The sequence below is a fragment of the Ovis aries genome, chromosome 19 (genome assembly GCF_016772045.2).
Source record: "Ovis aries strain OAR_USU_Benz2616 breed Rambouillet chromosome 19, ARS-UI_Ramb_v3.0, whole genome shotgun sequence".
Taxonomy (NCBI): Eukaryota; Metazoa; Chordata; class Mammalia; order Artiodactyla; family Bovidae; genus Ovis; species Ovis aries.
Genome location: NC_056072.1, coordinates 11,446,209 through 11,468,335, shown reverse-complemented (window position 1 = coordinate 11,468,335; position 22,127 = coordinate 11,446,209). Strand labels below are relative to the sequence as shown.

Below are 22,127 nucleotides of genomic sequence, written 5' to 3'. Positions count from 1 at the left end.
CTGAGCCCAGGGACCCCACGTGGTGTGCTCCTGATTCGGAGCAGCCCTCCCACCCTGGCCCCGGGAGTCTCCTCCCCACCCAGCCTACCTGCTGAAACTGCTTCTGCCTTCACCCTGCCTGTGGGCAGTGCTGGGCTTGGCATGGGGCCCGGCTCTGCCCATCGCCACTGCAACTCAATCCCTGTCCCCGCCTGGCCCAGCAGAACATACCTCAGTGCTTGGCGGGCGGGGGCATTCACGCTGAAGTCAGTCAGTCAGTCAGTCAACAAATACTGACCCAGCTCTCTGAGAGGAGCCAGCCCTGCCCCCAGGGCCACGGCTGGACTGGTGGCCAGAGAGAGCAGGGGCGGAGGCCTGGGCTCTGCTGAGATGTGGGCTGTGGAAGCCACCGTGACTTCCCTTCTGACCGCCCCTGATCCCAGGCCACCCCAGGAAACTAAAAGAGGACGCGGGACCAAGGCTGTTTATTGCCGGGTGGGTTGGCAGTCTGGCTTTGTGAGACCCAGGCCACTTCAGAAGGTGGGGAAGGGGGCCAGGGCTCCCTCCTGCACCTCCGCTGTCCTTCACAGCCTAAGTTGGGCTCACTGCCTGGCACAGCCCTCCCCAGGGAGCCCTGATACCCATCGTGGGAGAGGCCAGTCCAGCCCCTGCCAGGAAAGATGCCTCTCCCACGTCTCTGCTGCCCCTTCCTTTCCTTCCTGATTGTCGGATGTGGGAGGAGCTGGAAATAGAGCCTTCCAGAAACTCCAGGGTCATCATGGCCTCAGTCCCAGCTACAGTGCAGCCAGTGTGGACTCCCCTTCCAATGCAGAAACACTGCTGAAAGCTGCCATTGACCCCAAGACCCTTTCTCCATGTTCAGTGCTCACTGCTACTGCTCCCTGTCACAGGTTGGGGCGACTCCAGGACATCTAGGCCCAACTGTGCCTGGGAGGACGTACTGCCAGTGTGTGACTGTTTCACAGATAGAGTTACTGGGTCCCTGTGTATGAATGGAGGCCCGTGTCACAGGGCACTTGGCCAATACCTGTGCGTGTCTGACCTCATGTGTGGGAGAATGCCTTTTTGAGCCTCCGTTCCCTTTTGGGACCTGCGTGTGCACAGCGCATGCATGTGTGAGTGTGGCTCTGCCTACCTGAGCACCTGTTTCCTGGCCCCTTTTGTCCGGTGTCCAGCGAAATGCTGTGAACTCACTTCTCCCCATCTCATCTCAGCTTCTCTGCTCATTGTGGTTGGTCTTTGTTCCTCATTCCCTGGAAATGTTTCCTTCCTAGGTGCCACAGTCCGAAAGCTGGGGGTTGACTCCCTGTCTTCACCTTACCACCGGGCCCTACAGCCAGAGACTTGCTGACCACCCCTTCCCCTTGAATCAGCCCCCAGCCCAAGTTTTTTCCCCGCTGCACCGGCTGCTCCACAGTCTCCTTTGGGGCCTTTCAGCGTCAGGAGCGGAGCTCAGGCCTTTGCTCTTGTCGCCTTTCTATTTTCTTCCCAAGTTCCTGTCCCCAGGCTTCAAACACCATGGAAACGCCAGCGTCCCTTCTGACCCCGACTCCCGGTCTTCCCAACCCCCCTCAGCCTCCATCCATCTCCTTCATCTGGTCACGCTTCTCCTGGCACGTCTGCCTTCACGCTGGACATCCACGTCAGGCCTCGTTCAGATCTACCTCCTCACAGCCTCTGAAAAGGGCAGAAACATCTAGCTGGTTGCTCCAGGCCCCAAACCTGGGAGCCATCCCAAGTTCCTCTTCTTCCCTCACACCCACCAGGCTGGCCAGTGGTTGGTTCATCTGGGCTCCTGGGCCTGGCCAGCCTGCTCTGGGAGGCAGCCTCTCACACTAGTCGGTACCCTGAGCTCCTGCATCAGTCTCTCTGGCCCCTATGTCCTTCTTCCCACCATAGCCAGAGAGACGGTTCAGCCATAAATCAGATCATGCCACTCCCCTGCTTCAGATCTTCCACTGGCATCCCTAAAATAATATCCCTAGATGCCTGTCCGTTTGGCTGCATCTCCTCTCTCTCTCCCCAGCTCTATTCTCTCCACAGCTACAGAATTCCTGTGTCTCCTATGCCAACCTCATCCTAGTCTCTGGATCTTTGCACTTGTTTCTTTTGCCGATAGGCCTCTCTCCTTGATCTGCCCGTTGTTCCTTTTCCACGTTCTGGACTCAACCAAAATGACACCTCCTTCCACCTCCTGTTGTAGGCAGGGTAGGACAGCCCACCTGGCACCGTGCAGCCTCAGCAGCTTAGCTTGGGGAGGCACAAGGACCTCTTCAAGACCCCTCCCCTTAGAAATCTCTGGGTCTGGGGGACCTAGAAGAGCTTGGGTGGGCATAACTGCCCTACTCCAGAACAGCCTCCCCTGTAACCTGTGAGCCCAGAGAGATGGCAGTGGGCCCAGGGCTGGCCTGGGGCCTAGATGAGCAGCACTGAGTTGTGTCTGGTGTGGACAAGCTCCATGGGATCAGGCCCTGGACACACCGAGAGGACACCGAGGTCCTGAGCAGTGCTCACAGGCAGCTAGGATGCTACAAGGAGGCGGTACCGGCCTCTCTCTTCCTCCTCCTCAGAACAAGGAGGGGGCGCTGCCACCCATTCCTCCTGCCCGGCCACCCTCCCACACACCCGGGCTTGGAGTCTGAAGGACACTGAGCCTGGTTCTCCTTGGCCAGCACCGCTCTGGCCTTGACTGCCTCCGCTCTCGCCCTGCAGGGTCCGAGGGTTCTCAGCAGTACGTGGTGCTCCCGCCCCACTCCCCGGGCTTATCTCCTAAGGCCCAGCCCGCCAGCTCTGCCTCGGTGTTGACTTAGGCCTAGAAGGCCGGGAAGGCGGCGACGAGGCCGGAGGCCGGCCTGCTCCAAGCCCCGCCCCCAGGTTACCTGCTCTCTGGTTCCCCGCTCCTTGTCCTGGGGCCCCGGGCCTCATCTGAGTCTCTCCCACACAGATGCAAGATGTCACCTCTCCTGAGGACCAAGTCCCGCGGGGGGGGGTGGGGGTGGTGGTGCGCCCCTCCGGAGAGCGTACAGGATGGGGCGGCCTCACTCGGGTCCTGGGTCCCACGGTCTGGACATGTCTGGCCCCACGCCCTTGAGGAGAGTAGCCTTGGGCCCGCGTGGGGCCTCTCCTCCTGACATCGCCCCCCGCCCAAACCTGGCTGCAGGCCGCGGAAGAGCAGTGACAGGGTCCCCGGCCACGGGGGCACGCATGATCGGAGAGCAACTCCCCGCGGGCACCAAGGGAACCTCCAGGGCCGGAGGAGATGGAGCTAGCCCTGTGGCCACGGGCCGTGTGGAGGAGGGTCCAAGCCCGATGGCAGCCCAGAGAACAGGCCTAGGTTGCTGAGAACCAGAAGGGGCTGCCGTCTTGCGTCTCAGCGGCGGGGGAAGTCTGGCCCTGCCCTGTGGGAGCACCCATGCCAGTTAGACATGAGAGGCCGGGAAGGCGCCACCCCTCGCCACTCGTCTGGCCAGGAGAGGTGTTGCTGGTGACCTGCCTGGCCCACTGCTCCGATGTGAAGTGGGGCAGCCACTCTGCTCCCTACCTCAGTATAAAAGCAGGGAGCTATCAACTAGCTGGGGCTCTTACTGGGGCTCCTTCCTCATCCCTGCCTGGGGAAAGGCTCCCGGTGTATCCTGTTTTTTGTGTACTTTTCTTGGTTTCCTGAATTTTTTTCTTTTGCAATGAACCCATGCCTGATCTTTCAGATGGAACAATGCATGCCATTCCTCCTAAGCCCTGCCCATAACTTGTCTGCCATACCTGCGTGTCAGGCCTGGAACAGTTTGGGGTGACTTCTCCTCCACAACTAGTCGGAGTGGCGGTTCTCAGTTCTGGTAGATGACTTTTGAGTCATCTAGGCACTTAAAAACAGAATGTCCACCCTCAGAGACTGAGGTTTAAGTGGTCTGGGGTGGACTTAAGGATCTGTATTCTAAAGGGCCCTCAGGTGATTCTAATGGGCAGCCAGAACAGGATCACTGAGGAAGGAGAGGGCATTGGGAAAGAGCGGTGTGGGGTGGAACACCCAGAGCCCACGTAGCCTGCTCCTGAAGGCCTGAGGGTCCAGCGTGCTCCCCTTGCCGATCAGGCTGGTGGCCATGCCAGTTGGTGGCTCATGGGCCTTGAGCAGCCTGTTGATCCCCAGGCAGCACTGGCACAGATGTGTGCCACTCAAACATCTCAGGTTATGCAGACTGTGCGGCCAGCCTCCTAATGCAACCCAGTGGCTAGACAGTTGGTAGGCCCAGCGACTGTCTTCTTTCCCAGCCACTCCTCCCCCACCCTCCTCGGCTTCTTGCCCTGATCCTACAATACACAGGTGATAGGTGCTCAAACGAGAAAACATCAGCAGGTCAAGGCTCTGTATGCCAGGTCCCAAGCAAGTGACCTCGTGATGACCTGTTCCCTTCTTGCCTATTCAGAGGACCTGTGGACACTCCCTGGAACACCCCAGCTTCAGGGGCAGCCACAGTTCTCAACCCTTTGTTTGCCTGTATGTGAAGGTGGGGGCATGGGGACAATGCCAGAGAAGGCAAGGGAAGGGACTCAGCCTAGGAATCCAGAACCAGGGAGGCAGTTGGGCTGTCCCGGCTGGCTGGGTGCTCTAGAGTGGAGAGGGCACCTAGGGGCCGGCACAGACTATCTGGGGGGGATGGGCTTGCCTCTGAGTAAACACTAGGTTCCCTGGACTGGTGCACACTGTGCCCTGTGTTCTTACAGATGAACAGGCATGCCTGGTAGAACCCTGTACCCTGTGAGACTTGAGCATTGTCGCCCAGGCCTCGGTTTTCTCATCCACAAAACGAGGATAAGACCTGTCTGCTGAGGTTGTTGACCCTCGTGTTTTTTTGCTATCTGAATTAGGCATCTTTATGAAGAGACAGTGCTGAGAGTAGTGAGGCTGTGCCCAGGGCTCTGCCTTTACTTCCGAGTGTGTGTGTGGAGGGGGTGAGGGGGGACCCTTGCAGCCCCTTACCTTCCTGTATAGAGGGGCTGGGTTGAGGGCCGTGTTTCCTGGATGTCCCAGTGCAAGAAACTGTCTTGGGTATCCTTATTCTCTTCCTGGTCCTTTGCCGTGCTTCACCTGGTCACCAGAGAACCTCAGCCAGCGTACGCAAGGGCTGTGGGTTTAGGTATCACAATGCCTGTGGCTCTGAGGGAGCGGGGTGGGGGCTGTGGTTTCCTCAGGCTGAACCTGGAAGCCTGAGGGTAGGGCTGGAATCCTTGGGGGAGGATGGTGAGCCAGATTGCTTCTGTCTGGTCCTAACCCTGGGCAGAGTGGTTTTCTAGCTCCCTTGGAGTCAAGGTCCACAGCTCTTGAGATCCTGGCTGTCCTGCTCTCATCGGCCCCTGCTCTTCAGAGACCCAAGTGTGAGGCTGTACAGCTGGGAGAGAACAGAGAACACGGTGAGGAGAGGCGCTAAGAAGCAATCCACCCACAGGAGAGCGCGGTTTCACGTATTTATTTTTGGCAGGAAGGAAATCATTGCAAACCTCTTCACTGACAACGCTCGCCCCTGGAAACGTGCACATTCCACACGTAGTATTTCCCCAGCGATGTTTATCACATTCAAATGTCCACCAGAAATCCATGACTACCCAGACACCAGCATCTCCACCCCCTGGGCAGGGGTGTTAGAAGCTCTTTGGAGAATGAACAGCAGCAGACACCATCACATTTACAGTAAAATAGGAACAGAGGCAGCCAGTGGATTGTGCACAGGTAAAGGCAAGCACTTCAAACCATCCATTCTTCTCGAACCCTGGGGGGCCCACTGTCCATCACAGCACCTTTAAAAGCAGAGGCACAAACGTCACTAGTGTTTGACCATAGGGCTGTGTGGTTCTGGATTTCATGAGACAGCCATCTTGAATCCACAGGGTTGTGGAGTGTTGCCAGGTTCTAGACTTACAGACTCCCTTTCCATGCCATGCGCGCACACGCTGCAACCACGGCAAGGCAGGGCCATCATGGCATCCTCCTGTCTCCAAGATCATCTCATCAAGGTGGTGCCACGTCAGAGGAGCTTCCCCACCAGCCGTCAGCTACAACGGGTGGTGGTTCTTTTTAGGATACAGATGCATTGTTTACAAACAGCTATTGGGTGAGACCATGGACCAACATGTGGGATTCCAGAGCAATGGAAGACAGAGCAGTAACAACCTCCACTGTGCCTGGGCGCCTCCACTCGAGGCCCAGCCAGAGTCCATGACCCACGGCATCCTGTTCCAGATATTAAAGTGAAAAATAATTGTCCAGGAGACTGTATTTTAACCTGGTACCAAAAGGACCATGGAAACTCAGGAGGTCAGATTTTTCATTTGGCTAAAGAGTTGGGGGTGTTTTGGTAACATGGGAAGTATATGGCACAGAGATAGGTTTCCTTAGGTTTTAAAGCCCATAATCTCGTAAAAGGTAATAAGTAAAAACAATACCCGTATTTACCTTAAAAACATAAACCCCAAACATTCATCTCATTTCTTGGCCTTATGTTAGAATTCTATTGCTTCATTTACATGTAGATGATTAAAAATATATATATCAATATAGATATTTTGATTATATACATAAAGCAGAATCAAGGGTTAAAATAAGAACGGAATTTTGGAGTGGGGTTGAATAAGGTGCACAGAATCCAGAACTCCCCGGAGGGCCTGCTGCCCTCCCGAGACATTCTGTGTCTGTGGTGGCAGGAACCGGGCTCCACCCCTGCCAGCTCTGCACTGGCCCAGTGCAGTGGCACTCACGGCCTCGGGAACGACCAGGTGAAGGATCTGGCTCAAGCCTGCCAGGTGTCTTCACTCCATCAGAAGAGGGGCATGATTCCTAGGTTTGATGCCCCTGGAATATTCTAGGATTTCCTTGCTGCCCCCTGTTCCAAGTAAGACCTTGGGATGCCAACAAAGCAGGAAGCACAGGTGAGGGGCCTAAGGCTCTCATCAGGACCGACTTCTGTGTGGATGTCAACACGTGACAGACACTTGGCTGCAACATTCAAGACATTTAAGGCAGTGGGTTCATTTAATGACTCGTTTTCCAAATCAAGGTGCATGGCGTGTACAGACCTGCCATATAACTGTCATTTTCTGTGGTCACACTGAGCAAGGGGCTGTTTCTATTTTAACTGGCATGTGGATGACTGCATTTGGAACGCTCAGTGTGGGGCGACCTGGTTGCCCCTAAGTACTTACTTCTCTCCTGAAAGCACGGCAGTCCGCAGACCAAAGTGCTGTTGGGAGGACGTGATTGGCAGCTGGCTTCACTATTTTGTGAATGAAAGCAGAAAAGAAATTTTACTTTGACACCCCCCCACCCACCCACCCCGACTGTTTCCCAATCTTCTTGGTGCCGGTGGCTCCCACCAGAACTCCGGCCTGACCCATAGAGGACTAAGGCAATGGTGCCAACATGAAAGGGTTCTTTTAAATTATCTTTAAGAGCAATACTTTATATAGACCGTCTTATTGTCAAACGAGGATCATGGCACTGCTTAAAAGATCTCACTGGAAAAGGCTGCAAAAGGAGCCCCAGCTCAGGGAGGGGGCCCTTTCTTTCCCTGGCTCTGGGTAATGGGTCCCATATCCAGATGCATCTCCCCCACCCTCAGCTCAGAAACAGGCTGTGCTTCAAAAGAGAAGCCCAAGAAATGGACTCGGGCCACATCATCGTGGTGGCCGCTTGAGGCCACAGGTTCTCCTGAGAGAACAGTCAGCTTAGTGCAAGCTCTGAGGCCGACTGCAGTTTGAAAAGGAACGCCACACCGATGAGGTGCGTCGGCCCTTTGGTCTTTGTTCCCTCCTGAACCTGTGAGGCTGGTGCCAGAGAAGGGATGCAGTCTGCAGTCCTCAGTGAGGTGGGACACCTAGGTTTCTGACCCTGTCCAAGTCTGCAGCTTAGCAGTGAGCAGATTCTGAGCGTAGGCACAGTGGCAAAGAACAGTGGAACAGCCGCTGGTCAATTCCATTTGGTGGCAGCACGGTAGCAGCAAAGAAAATTCCCGAACAGCTCCATGGGTATCCAGCTTTCGAAAAGGACAGATTAAAAAAAACCAATAAACAGAATTCCTTTTTAAACTATCCAACTAGAGTTGTCTGTAACTGATCTACCCCCAACGACAACAATAACCAAACCAAAAAGATACAGAAGTATGGCAGTCGTGTGAAAGCCGAAGTGACACGATGCCACTGTTCAAGGGGAAGAATGTGACCTCAAGACAAATCTGTCACCATCAGAAATAATAAGGAGAATACAAAAGGATCTATCGTTGCCTAAAGCATTGAGCCACGCGATTGCGGATACATTCCAAACTGGGTCAGAAATGAAGAAACACACTGACACAGTCACAGAATCTCCTCGCAGGAGCCTGGCCGTGCGGCATGCCACAGGCGGTCAGAGCAGCGCACCTGTTGGGAGACAGGCTCCTGTGACTCACCCCCATCCCCTGCCACCCGCCCCGCCCCCCACCTCCCAGGTTTTAGAAAATTGTCATATTTATCTTCTTAGAGAATCTAAGACAATAAAAGACTAAAAGATGTCTGGAAATATGTCGCATAGAAAAATTAACTCTCAGCTTAAAATAACATTCAAAAAGGCACTTCATCCTGTAGGAAAAGATTCTGAGTTGGGTCAGCTCCTCTGAGCTGGGGTAGAAGGGGACAGGCTGTCTGCTTGGAGGGGAGGACAGTTGTAAAAGGAAGTCTGATAGATACCAAGCTTTTTTTTTTTTCCCCATTTTTTTCCTTTTTGGTATGTTTTAAGAAAAGCAAATCCAGTAAAATGCATGTCCCTTTATGAAATTCATTAAAAGAGTTCATTTTAAAATAGTTGTTTCTGTTCTTAAAAAATAAACCAGGTAGGTATGGCCACATTCGCCCCGTGGCCTGGAGCACGGCGTGTCCTCACTCTCAGCTCCTGGGGGAGCAGAGGCCAGGCGGGTCCCGAGGCTGAGGTTCCAGGGTGCGCAGGCAGGAGGCGGGCGGAGGCCGGGGCTACCTACTGCAGAGTCTGTGCAGCATGCTGTACACGTCGTCCTCCTGGCTCAGGCCCTCGAAGAAGGGGATGAGGTCCAGCAGTTCCGTGTCCGTCATGTCGTCGAACCAGGACTGCACAGGCACCTGGAAGACAGTGCGTGCAGCAGGTAGCAGAGCTGTATCGGGCCTGGGGGCCGCTTCCAGCCTGACTGGGTCCCCACACTTCAGTGTTTTCTTTGGTAAGGAGGATGGGTATCTAGTAATCACCAGCACCATCACCATCTTGCTTCTTCTCCTGTCCCAGCTAAAATCAACCTGAATCTATCTGGTTTGGGAGGTGGTTCAGGAAGGCAAAGTTAAGTGTATCCAGTCGGCATGCACTTTCCTGTTTTGTTTTCCTGCTGCATAAAAGGTAGCCAGAACGCAGAATATATAACTACCTTGTGTCTGTGCATGCTAAGTTGCTTCAGTCTTCCCGACTCTTCGCGACCCTACGGACTGTGTAGCCTGCCAGCTTCCTCGGTCCATCAGACACTCTTTCTATTGCATCAAACCACTCCTTGCACCTCAGAGCACTTGAAGTCAGAGGTCACCAATCAGCCACTGACATCTTTGTAGAGAGTATCTGAGGGCTTCTACTTAGTGTCACTGCACAGCACGGAGACGTGGATTATTGCCTCCCATGCTTCACAGAGTTCAGTTAATAGGGGAAGTATAACAAACATCTCAGGACATTCTGAGCCACAGAAAGAGACAGAGTCTCCTTCAGTTTTAGATAGAGAGGTGGGGAGGGCTGCTAGAGGGTGGTAGCAAGAGGTGCAAAGAAGAGACATAAAAACAAATTTGGGGAAGCCAAAAATGTTTTTAAAACTAAGATTTTTGACCCTTTTACAAATCTAAAGACTGTTTAGAAATGTAACAGTTCACCGGTGGTGGTGGTTTAGTCACTAAGTTGCATCCAACTCTTTGCGACCCCATGGACTGTAGCCCTCCAGACTCCTCTGTCCACACGATTCTCCAGGCAAGAATACCAGAGCGGGTTGCCATTTCCTTTTCTAGGGGATCTGCCCGACCTAGGGATCGAACCTGCATCTCCTGCATTGCTGGTGGATTCTTTACTGATGGAGTCACCGGGGAAACCAACAATTCCTTATGTAATAAAAAAAAAAAATCAACAAGCTAAGGAGTGAGCAAAAAATGACCACTCCTTGGGGAAGGGGTGGGAATAGGGGAGAGGGCAGGAATGGACACAAGATTTCTCGGCATGTATCTTTGTTGACAGTTTTATTTTTAATTTTTAAAAAAGTTTTGGCCGCACATCGAGTCATGCGGAGTCTTCTTTCCCCGAGCAGGGATTAAATCCAAACCTTCCTATGGTGCAAGCGCTTGTGGAGTCCTAAGCACTAGACTGCCAAGGGGAGAACCTTCGGTGACAGTTTTCATGCTAAACCATGTAAATGTGTTACATGACTGAAATGCAATTAAATCAGTAAGGGAAAAAAGCAACCAAAAAAATGAACCTTCATGTATATAAGTTCGGTGACATAACCATAGAAAGGATTATTTCAGGTGATTTTGAAACATAGTTTTCTGTTTGTAGAATTGCTCAAAAAAATTCCTAAATGCATTCAATTGTTTTATTGTTAGTAATAATATTAAAACAATGCAGTTTGAAACTGTTAAACTATACTATAGGATGAATGAAATCTGTAATGATGTTAATAAGGAATCATGAGTTTCAGTGTAAGAGGAGACATAAATACAAAAACAAAAGGAAATTAAATAAAAACTGTTACAATTGAATTGGAAAAGCCAGTGTAAATTTATGATTTTGTCTTCATTTTATAAATAAAAATAAAGCATGTTCGCTCTGTCCAGTAGAAAGGACTGGAAGCAAAGGACATCCTAATAACAATGAGAACCCACCCAAACTGTGGTCTCTAAATACTATTTTCACTCACAGGAACCAGGTTGCTTAGAAAAATGGCTGATTATAGGGCTGGAGCAAGAAATGGACAAGATGAGCTTGGAATATCTTGTTGGACCAGAAAGCAGGAAGTGATCAAAGACTATTGTTATTTGAAGGAGCATCCACTAGCTATAGGTGAACATTTGAGCATAAAAAGGATAACAGATTAAATTATAACATTAAAAAATCCATAGCTTCATAGTGGTACCTAAAAAAATTGGTTACTTCTAGAGGTTGCTAGAGCACCATCTCATAACTCTCAAAACAGAAAAAAATAAAGAAAAAGAACCAAGACTTTACTCTGATTTCCCTGTTTAAACTGAATTTTAGGGTAATCAAGTAATCAGTAAGTTCAATTAAAAAAAAAAAAAAGAATTCCAGCCAACAGATGCAGAAAGATGCCAACAGATGCAAAAGAAAGATGCCATTTTGTAATTTCTAATAAAATAGTGGATGTAGGCAAAGATTATCAACAACTGCTCACATTTTTAGGTGAAAAGTCAATTGAAAATTTGAAAATGGATGGATCAGGCTGATAACACCTGAATCCAAAGGGCAATTTAAAATCTTTAGAAGTGGGACAATCTGATGTTATATACCTTCTGATGTGACGTCACAGTAAGAACTCAATACCGAAGCAATGTATATACCTACCTTGTTTGGATTCTGACTCAAACAATCCAAATAAAAGAAAATATTTCTAGATGATAGGGAAAAGATGAATACAGACTGGAAGTTAGTGATAATATCAAGAAACTGCTAGTATTATCAGACGTGATAATGGGATTAGGATTTATTTTTTTGGTGGTGGTAGAAGGGGCTGTGCTGCATGGCTTGTGGGATCTTAGTTCCCTGACCAGGGATTGTACTCGTGACCCCTACAATGGAAGCAGAGTCCTAACCACTGGACCGCCAGGGAAGTGCCTGGAATTGAGATGATAAAAAGAATCCTTATCTGTTAGACACATTACAAAATGCATTATATTGAATTTAACTCATCAAAAGAAGCATACTTTAATATATTTTGAATGTTTGTTCAGTTAATGATTATACACTAAGGGAACCTAGCTTGAACTCGGTTTTTGGTTGTAAGAGGAGCAACGTGGTTATGGTCTCAAGGAAAAGATCCTGTATGGGCTTTTGTTGAGACTGGGAAGCCTGGTCTTGGGAGAAGCATCCTCTCCAGGGCCTGAGCTGAGGCCCGGTGTGGCAGCCACTGTGGAAGGGTGAGCAGTCTCCAGCAGGGCTGCCCTTGCCTCCTGGAAATGAAGGGCCAGCGGCAGGAGGGCGCCTCTCCTGCTCTGAGATGTGCTGCATCCAGGGACTTGGCACTGGGAGCTGCCCCGCTCTGGGGAGTTTTATGCAGGAGATGTTCCCATTGTCTACTTTTTAAACATCATTAGGAGGTGGTAAAGCCTGGCAGTCTCATTTGAAGACCTCATTAAAGTGTTTTATTCATTCTTCATACTTCTGTTGAAGAGGTCACCCAGACCTTCTGAATTTACAGGGGTCACGAAGTCCTGGGCAATAGCCAGGAGGCTGATGACAGACAAAAACCTTCTCAGTCATGATCCCAAAGATGCTGAGAAGATAACAGGCTCACTGAACATGTACCCAACACAAGCACTGCCACACTTGATACTCCAACAATCCCACGAATCAGCATGCCTAGAATGCCCATTTGACAGAGAGGGCAACTTTGGCAGAGAGGCTCAGTGAGCATAAATAACGGTCAATGTCATGTAACTGCTCAATGCAAAGCTGGGATTTCACTAAGGAAAAGGCCACGAAACCCCCACACAGGTGCTTGAAGGTACGGAAGTGGCAAGAGAGCCGCTCTACCTGGCAAGAGAGCTTAGCTGGAGCCCTGAGTCCCTTTGGTCTGGGGCTACTTACTGCATTCTCAGGATGGAAGATGTAGGAGGCAGGAGAATTGTCCACGATGATCACTTTGCTCAGCTCCCGCCCAAGGCGGCTCAGGTCTTTCACATAGTTCCCACGATGGAAAACACACGATTCCCGGAAGAGCCGGGCCCGGAACACACCCCAGCGGTCCAGCAGGTCGGCCACAGGGTCTGCGTACTGGGAAGCAGGCGTCACAGTGAATGGTGGGGCCCTGGAAGAGCTCAGGAGCCCTGACCTCCTGTAGCAAGAGCCATACTACTCATCTAAAAAGGGACTTATGTAACTGGAGGTGTTTCAAGCTCCTGGGTAATTCCCTGACACCCTGGATTCTTCTATTTCTCTCACTTCTCATATCGAATCCATCAGAAATTCCTGTCAGTTCCCTCTCCAAAAATATCGCGAAACCGCCCGCATCTCTGTTTATATTGTCACTCCCTTGTCCGGGCCTCTGTCATCTCTGGCCTGCAGAGGAGCCTCCCGCTTCCCGTGGGGCCTCCTTTCTACTCACTCACTCACCTTGCAGCTGTCAGAACGGCTGCTGGAAAACACCCGTCAGACCCTGCACTGGCTTCCTGCCACACTTGGAACGAAGCCCCAGGTCCCTGCCAGATCCCACAGGGCTGCCTCTCAGCTCCACCACAAGTCAGTTGAGCCACGCTGGCTTTGCACATGGTTGAGACCTGTGCCTCAGTGTCCCCTCTGCTGGAATACTCTCTTCCCCACTCTCTGCACACACTTCTCCTTCTCTGCACACACTTTCTCTGAAAACTGAGGAGATAGTTTTCAGCGCTCGGCTTTCCTCACAACCTTCCCAGCCCTCCTGCACCTTCCTCTGCAGAAACTCTCTGGCCTCACAGCTGCCATCGCCTCCACAGAGCTCACCACTACCCGGGACCACCTGATGGTTCCGTCATCTGTCAAGGGCCCTGGCCTTGTCTGCCGTGTTCCCCACGACATCACCAGCACCTTGCATGTGCTAAGTCGCTTCAGTCTGGTCTCTCTGCGACCTTATGGACTGCAGCCTACCAGGCTCCCCCTGTCCATGGGATTCTCCAGGCAAGAATACTGGAGTGGGTAGGCATTCTCTTCTCCAGGGGATCTTCCCAACCTAGTTTATGTCTTGGCAGATGGGCTCTTCAGCACTAGCGCCACCTCTTGGTAGGGCTTGGTAAATACTAGTTGCATCAGCAAAGGGAAGTGCGGACTTCGGGTTTGGCTGGCGTGCACGGGGCCACACTGCCCCCTAGAGGAGCTCTGAGCAGCACGGCCAGCCCAGCCCCTGACTGCCATAGAATGTGCCCAGACAGCACAGCCACTGACTTGGAGCCCAGGACTTTTAGGGGAGGGAATTAGAGCCCCAATCACAGCTGGGGTTCATCCTGCTTGGCCATCTCCCATGGCCTGGGGAATTTTCCCCAAAGAACACTGAAAGGGATGAAGAAATAAAGGGGTTGTGTCTGAGGGAAAATCTTCATCCAGACTGAGTAGCTCGGGCTGGAGGCAAAAGAGTGGCAGCTCCAGGCCACGTGAGGCCAGGCCTCAGCACCAAGACCCAAGTGAGGGGCACAGTCAGAGGTCCTTAGGGGCCCAGAGGCTCTGCTGGGGAAGTGGGAAGCACCCGAGGCTGGTGGTGGTGGGAAGGCCAGTGGCGGAACGCACAGCACCCCGAGTGCAGAGCAAAGGCCGTCAAGGCTGCCGGATGCAGGGCTACAAGCAGCATCCTGGCTCCATGGATGAGTCCTCTCTCCAGAGACATCCTGATGGAGAGAGTGCAGGAGGAGGCTGGGCTTCCTGTTGACCAAGGGAGGTGAGCTCAGGGCTCCAGGTGAGGGTAGAGAAGTGCCATGTGGGTCATTTTTAAGCGGCTGACTCTAGCTAATTTCTTCATTATCACTAACAATGGTGGTGGCATACATCTTTCAAGGGAGTGTCCTAGTCTGGGAGTCCCAACCATGGGGATGTAAGCTTCACGTGGGCAGGGACCATCTCGTGTTCTCTGCAGTATGCCTCAGGCCTAGGACAGTGCCTGACACACAGCAGGTATAAAGGACATACTTGCTGGGTGAGCGAATGAAGGAAGGATGTGAGACGGGGCAGTAGACACTGTGAGGTTCTGTCAGCAGAGGTTGTTCAGGCCCCAGGGAAGCGGGCCAGGAGGTCCTGCACACCAACGGTGCTGGCTGGGGGCTGAGCTCAGGGCCAAGCCCTGGGGAATGGCTCCCTGTCAGCAGAGCTGGGCACTAGGGAGGAGAGAAGCTGGAAGGCTGCACGTTCTTTTTTTTTTTTTTTTTGCCACATGCACTGCATGGTATGTGGAACTTCCCTGACCAGGGATGGAACCTGTGCCCCCTGCAGTGGAAGTGTGGAGTCCAGTCCACTGGACCACACTGAAGTCCCTGGAGGGAAGCACGTGGGGGCTGATTCAGCAAAGGCAGCCTAGGGTAGCAGTGAGAGAAGGGCTGGAGAGACAGATGGAGGGGCAGGTGGGAGCCGTCCAGGAAGAGAGACCGAACAAGGATGTTTAAGCAAGTGCTGGGGATGATGCCAAGAAAGAGTGCTTTCAATTCTGCCAAAGGAAAAAAACAGCTCTCAATCCCCCAGCACAGTGCAACCTTCCTGTTGGTTATTTCTTTGGTTATCACTTCAGGCGCCTCAGCAGCCCAGAGCTCTGTCAGAAGAGCCATCGGGACTACAGCACAGTCGTGGGTACCGCTCATCTGAAAGGGTACCCACTGGGGAAGATGATGTTCTTCCTGAGGCCGCATTCTATTTTCAGCATAAAGAAGACAGCCTGGGGCTCCTGATTCCCTCCCCATTGGCTCAAGCTTTATGGCCCGGTGATGAGCCTGACGGAATGGCAGAGAGATGGCCCAAACCAGAAATGCCCAGCCCAGCAAAGCAGCACAGCACATCTGGGAACTCAGGGTCAGAGTCCCCAACATTCAGAGAAGGGAGCCTGCATAGAGATGGAACACGGGGGAGGAAGCTGCCTGTGCATCCTTGGAGGTCTGCAGACAGGCAGATGTCTAACCTGGACTCTGCAGAGCTCCTCTTGGGGCTACTGAGGGTCCCTGAGGTGCCCGTGGAGACACTCTTGGTGCCACCAACAAATGGATGGCATTGGCCCTGTCAGGGCCAGGGCTGGAGACACAGACATGCCAAAGAGCTCTTCTGAGGAGCGAGGCAGGCCTTCCACACAGTGCAGGCACCTCATTTCACCTGCGAAAGGACAGACTCACCCACATGGTGGGAGGCAGTGCTGTCAACCGGCTAGGTCCCTCAAACAGTGGGTAAGGGCAAAGAAACCACTTTCTTTGGTCAGGGCCACTGTAGATGCTGGGTCAGAGATTCAAATCAAACCACGGGGCCAAAACATGTGTGGCTTATTTTATCATCATGAATAATCATAATAAAAGAATGAACACCAGGAGCAGTGACCATGTGACAGTGCCCAGCACAGCACATGGGAGACCCAGCAGGGGCTCCACAGGCCCTCGCTGAACAGGAGTCGGGGCCTGTGCTGAGCTCCTTCTGGGCGTTATTTCATTTGATCCACCCCACGAAGTAGATGGGATTATCCCTATCTCATAGAAAGAAATGGAGGCGAGAGAAGTGAAGTGACTGGCTTGAGGTCCTGGGGCTCTTTAGGGCAGTCAGAATGCTCGTTCAGCCTTCGCGGGTGGATGAACCTTTGATGCTTGCTTATCCTTCCCTGAAACCCAGGTGAGCTGCTAACCCAAGTGCACAGAGGCCTCAGCCAGTCACCAGATGAGATGCAGATGCCTGTCTCGGCCACACGGGACACGCCTGTGGTTTCCTGGTCTGTGGACAAGCAGCTTCACTGGCGGCACGCAGCAGCTTTATGGAGCGTTTGTTCCCAATGCTCCTGTCACTATGGTAACCCAAAAGCCTCTCAGGCTGGTGCTGTGCACAGGGCCTGCATCTACCCCATCTGGGGTGGGAACCTGTCACCATGGAAACTGCTTCCCCCACCTTAACAAAGGGCCGCTTGAAGACAGGAGGCAGGGCTGGAGGGGCTGGGCTCTGAGGGCTGGGGCACGACCCACCTTGGCCAGGCTGGCAGTAAAGAGCACACATTCGAACAGCTGTCCCATTCTCTGGAGGAACTCGTCCACGTGTGGCCGCTTCAGCACGTACACCTGCAACGGCAGGGACAGCACGCAGGTCAGTCACAGCTGCCCCCGAGGAGGGCCTGGGGCCCCGAGAGCCCTGGGGAGGGAGAGTCCCTAAGCCGGTTCCTGCCTCCTGCCCCCAGGAGGACTGAACGAGGGGCTGTGTAATCTGACATGGCGCTTAGGACCAGACATCCCTCACGGTGTGCTCCAGGTCTGAGTTTGGAGCAGACTCCTCGCCCAGGGGAAAAGGGAAGCTGACCTGGTGTGGAGGGTTCTGGGGATTTTCAGAACCAGCGAGTGGACAGGCTGGGCCACGTTCGGGTGACCCAGAGCCTTCATTTCATGTGTGTTTCATGGGACATGCTCTGGGTCAGGCCGTTTCTGGACAGAGGCCGTGGTCTGGGGTGGTCCTTCTGGTGGAGGTCAGGGCATGGCCCACTGCCTGGCAGGTCTGGGATTGCTCTGGTGGTTGTCTACTTGATTGGAACCCTTCCCCTGCTCAGAAGGCCTGGGGTGGAGGCGCAGGAGCAGTAAAGCTGCATGAGGCCTTCCTTGTCGGTGTGGGAAACGGTCTACTTGACACACAACATTAACTCTGCTTCGGTCCGCTCCAGAAACAGATGCTTCAGGGGATGTGGGGCCAGCCTACTCTCGACCCCAGAAACCAGGCATCAGAAGCGGCCAAGCACGGGGGGCAAAGAACCGCCTTTCCTAGAGTGGCTGGGCTCTGCCCCCAACTGGAAGCCTGAACAGATCTGAGGGAACATGGGCGCGGGGAAAGAAGGCAGAGCTGGCAAGAGGAGGCAGAGAAGGTGGGAGGAGGGAAGAACTAATTAAAACTTGAATAAACTTCACTTGAAATTAGCCATTTCCCTAAAATAATTCAAACTTGTTAAAATTCAGTTCGACTCATATTCATTCAGTTCCAGCTCTGGCCTCAGCCTGAAGTGGCTGCAAAGGTGAGGGAAACACAGGCCTTGCCCTTGAAGAGCTCACAGTCTAGAGCAGACATTCAGCAAAACAGATCAAAATAAACATGCATAACGAAAGCTGCAGCGTAAGGATAAATTAACGATGATAAACTGCCCTCTTCAGGGGAGGGACTCACAAAGGGAACATTTGGCCTGGACCTTGAAGGGTGAATAGGAGGAGTTCACCAGGCTGATAAGGACGAGAAATTAGTCTGAGCATGAGACCCTGCCTGGAAACACTTGGGGTATTGGAGAACGGCCAGAGCTCTGCTGACCAGCCCTTCAGAGGCAGAGATGAAGGTGGGGGAGATGGGGATAGGAAAGGCTGGAGTCAGTGTGAAAGGCAGGTCGAGGTGAGTATGCATGGGTTGTGAACGGCAGATGGAGCAGGCTGGATGCCCTACAGGAGGAGGGGCAGAGGGGAACGGGGCTCATGCTCCATACAGAGGAAGAGCTGCTGACAGAGGAGTTCACACAGGTGAAGGTTTTGGTGGGAAACCTGTGGCTGAGTGAAAGGGCATGTGCAGGGAGGGCCAGAGGAGCAGGATGGCCAGGATGGGTGCCCCTAGGGCTCTGCGGAGTGGAGAGGCCTCGGGATGGGGTGTGGCTGCAGTAGCTCCAGGCCTACACTTTGCTCAGGAGGCTGCTAGGTGCTGGGAATGGGTGCGGCCTGTGGTCCTCAGTCTCCTTTGGGATGCTGCTTGGAAAGCAAGCGTTGCTACATGCGAAGGGCAGGAGACTGGTCTGGGGACTATGGTGTTGGTGCCTCTGACAGAGAGGAGGGTCCTGGGCCCAGAGGCTGGCGTCCAGGCCCGCGTCCGCGTGCAAGTAACCGAGAATAGGCCCCTTGGGACCTGCACAGCCTATCCTGGATTACTTGAACGAGGCCACGGCCTTCGCCAGGGCCTTGGTCCTCCTCTGGGCGCCTGTGGCTTCATTCCCTCAGGAGAAACAGTTTCTGATCCCAGCTCTGGAGTGTGTACCACAGGTGAATGAATCATAGCACAGTCTGGAGGGTTGGGGGAGCTGGGCAGCTCCTTTGAGAACAGGCTGGCTACAGCAAGTTAGGTCCTGAGGGCCATGCTCACAGTCATGAGGAACGAAGGCATTAATTTCTCTCCTAATTTCTGTCATGCCAGTGGGCAGCTTCTCCTTCATCCCATTATCCTGTCACACGAGCCAAGATATTAAATGCAAAAGCCTTAACTGCTTCTCAGATGCGGAGTTAATTCTGTGGATGCTTCGGCAAGTGTTAAATGCCCAAGTGCCTGCCATTCTGGCTCCCTGATGGCTTTCCAAAGCATGAAGCGTGGAAACACCAGGGGTGGGCTGCTGGCAGACCTCCTGGCGGTGGGGGAGGGGGCACTAAAGTACCCGGCAAAGAGCCCCGTGTCAGGAACAGGAGACTGGAGCTCTCATGTCAACTCGTCCTGTTGTATGACCTTGAACCAAGCCTCTCCCTGGCTGAGCCTCACTTCCCCCATGTGGACAGTGAGGCAGCTGGACCTGTTGACTCCCAAGGCCCCACCAGCTCTGACACCCTGCATTCAAGGGCCAAAGAGACTACCGGCATCTCCAAGGAAAGACACCCCGTTACGGCTCAAGCACCAAGGGGGTTTTCCTCCCGGGATATAAACACACCAGGCCATCCCAGGATATGAACACGCCAGGCCATCCCAGGATATGAACACGCCAGGCCATCCCGGGATATGAACATGCCAGGCCATCCCGGGATATGAACACACGAGGCCACAGGCTCTCCTTTTACAGCCTGGGGCTGACGAAGAAGACGCTGGGGCATTCCTGTGGAAAACCTGCAATGTCTTCCCATAGTGTTTCTAATATTTCATAAGTGAAGCTACTCCTAGAGGAGCTTCATGCAATAAAAAGGAATATAAGGGGAAAAAATATCAGAACAAAAGATGCATGGCAACTGACTAGGGCATCTTTATTCAAAGCTTCCTGCTGATCCAAAAATGTGCACCCTTCCTCCTTTCCCTTTTGGGTTGGGCTTTCCTAAATATTCACAGAACACGATGCGGGAGTGACAAGGTCAGTCTGGAGTGGCTGGCAAGCTTTGACAATCTTTGCTGAGAATCTACTGCAAGTCAGTGACTTGTGACATTTCCCTGTTGCCTGCTAGGAGAGTAGCTGAAGCAATTACATAGGGAAGTTAATTAGACCATCAAGCTAGGCCAGTGGGGGATATGGAAACTTCTAAAAGTCTGCATCAAATCAAAGAACTATTCGAACTTGCAACCACATCTAATATTTACAAATAGATTATAGCTTCCCTTATAAATGAAGCACAAAATTCATCTGAGTGAAAAAAAAGCATAAAATCACTGAATTTTTAATAAAGTCTGCCTCCTCCTGATTCAGGAACAAATGATTACTGAAAGGGGAATTTAGAAATACAGTTCATAGAAAATGTAATTACTAAAAAAAAGTGCTTACTGAAACTCAGATTTAGCTTTGATTTCTTACCTGATGTATAGTTCCATCAATTTCAACAGGAACAATAAAATCAGCATTACTAATAGGCTGGAGAAAGAAGAAACTATAATTAATATGTCTGACAGAACAAAATAAAACTGGAAACTTTAGCACCAAAAAAGCTTGCCTGGACTAGAAGGGGACATTGGAGCATGCTTTGGTTCCTCAAAATAAACATAAGCAGGAAAGCATGTTATTTTCTGTTCTGAATATTGTTACATTTTCAGCATCTGCACCTGGCTTGGAAACAGGGCTCCTCCAACTCTTGGCGCTTGCCTAGAGTGGTAGGAACCACTGCTGGCCACCAGGGGGAGGCGGCGAGGGCCTGACAGCCCTAGAGGACAGTGCTTGTTGAGTTGCTGTGTTGTGTCAGGCTCCTTGCAGTTATATGGACTGCAGCCCGCCAGGCTCCTCTGTCCATGGGATTTCCCAGGCAAGAATACTGGAGTGGGTGCCATTTCCTTCTTTAGGGGATCTTCTCGACTCAGGGATAGAACCTGCATCTCCTGCACTGCAGGCGGATCCTTTACCACTGAGCCATCTGGTAAGTTGCACAAATACAGACATGTTCAACACATGGGCCCAAAGTGGGGCCACTGGATATATGGGGTGAGGTCAGAGGCCACAGACCACGACCTTGGGCAGGCTCTTTCCCCTCTGCACCTTGGTTTCTCCCGTCTTCCACAGTTGGAGCAATGGGCCTGATGAGTGCCCGTGGCTGCATCCAGCCCTGTGCGCCAGTGATTTCCAGCCTTGCCTGGCACCGTCTCCTGCCCTGGAGGTGGCTGGGGTGGGGTGGGTGGGAGAGCCACCACACCTTAGACTGTTCTGCACTGCGTGGTACAATACCGAGCACACTCACAAACAGATATATAAACATCTGCATATTTAAAGTAACCCCACAATTAGTGACAGTTAAAACTCAAATGTGATTCTTCAACAGTCGCTATATTCTCAACAACGGACTCGCATACAGTTCTAAATGAATTCCACAAATCAAGTGGAGACGAACAGGCCCAAGAGAATCCTGAGATCACAAACACTTGGGATAAGGAAGAGAGGAGCAGAAGCAGGGAGACTGGGTGTGATGGTCCCTGGGCAGGGGCATGGGGTACAGAGTCTCTGGTAAGAATCTGAACTGAAGTCTGCCTTCCAGTCCATTACTGTACACACACAGTTCTTTGAGATATACACTGAAAACTGTGGAGAATACTGGGTCACAGAACCAGTACTAAGCATTCAGTAGAGCACTTGAGCCTTAAGCTTACAGTTTCTTCACTGCTTTGGTTGGAAGGTCAAGGCTGAGCTTGGTACTTTATCACTTCACAACTAAAATATAGAATGAGGTGAGAAAACAAAAGGCTGAAGGAAAAAGTGCTCGTAAGGCGTTAGATTGTGACATTCTATTCCACAAAGTACATACAACAAGGGGGCCAAAGCCAGGGCTGTGAACATGTGTCTCTGGGTCTGCGTGCTCTGTAGTTTCAAGGAGAGAAGTTCTTAGCTTTCGGATTCTCAAAGGGCTTTGAGATGCCCAGAACCCTAAAAATCATACAATATTCTGCTTGAAAATGCAGGCAGCTCAGGGAGGGAAGAAAAGAAGACATGTTATTCACATCACCTGTGTTATCAATCGCCCTCTGAGCAGGCCCTGGAGACACCAGGGGCTCCCAAGGATCC

At 52.1% G+C, this 22,127-nt stretch overlaps 1 protein-coding gene across 2 annotated transcripts in view; it reads right to left on the bottom strand.

Annotated features, from left to right (window-relative positions):
* Positions 1-5,447: 5,447 nt before the first annotated feature.
* The window catches only part of CTDSPL (CTD small phosphatase like), a 124,483-nt gene continuing 107,803 nt past the window's right edge, over positions 5,448-22,127 (bottom strand). For both annotated transcript variants that reach the window (XM_012100320.3, XM_042235865.2), the window contains exons 5-8: positions 20,439-20,495; positions 16,912-17,004; positions 12,836-13,021; positions 5,448-9,114 (exon numbers count right to left, since the gene is read on the bottom strand). In XM_012100320.3, coding sequence (XP_011955710.2) covers positions 8,989-9,114; positions 12,836-13,021; positions 16,912-17,004; positions 20,439-20,495 — 462 coding nt within the window. In that variant the 3' untranslated portion in view covers positions 5,448-8,988. The remainder of the gene's footprint in view (positions 9,115-12,835; positions 13,022-16,911; positions 17,005-20,438; positions 20,496-22,127) is intronic.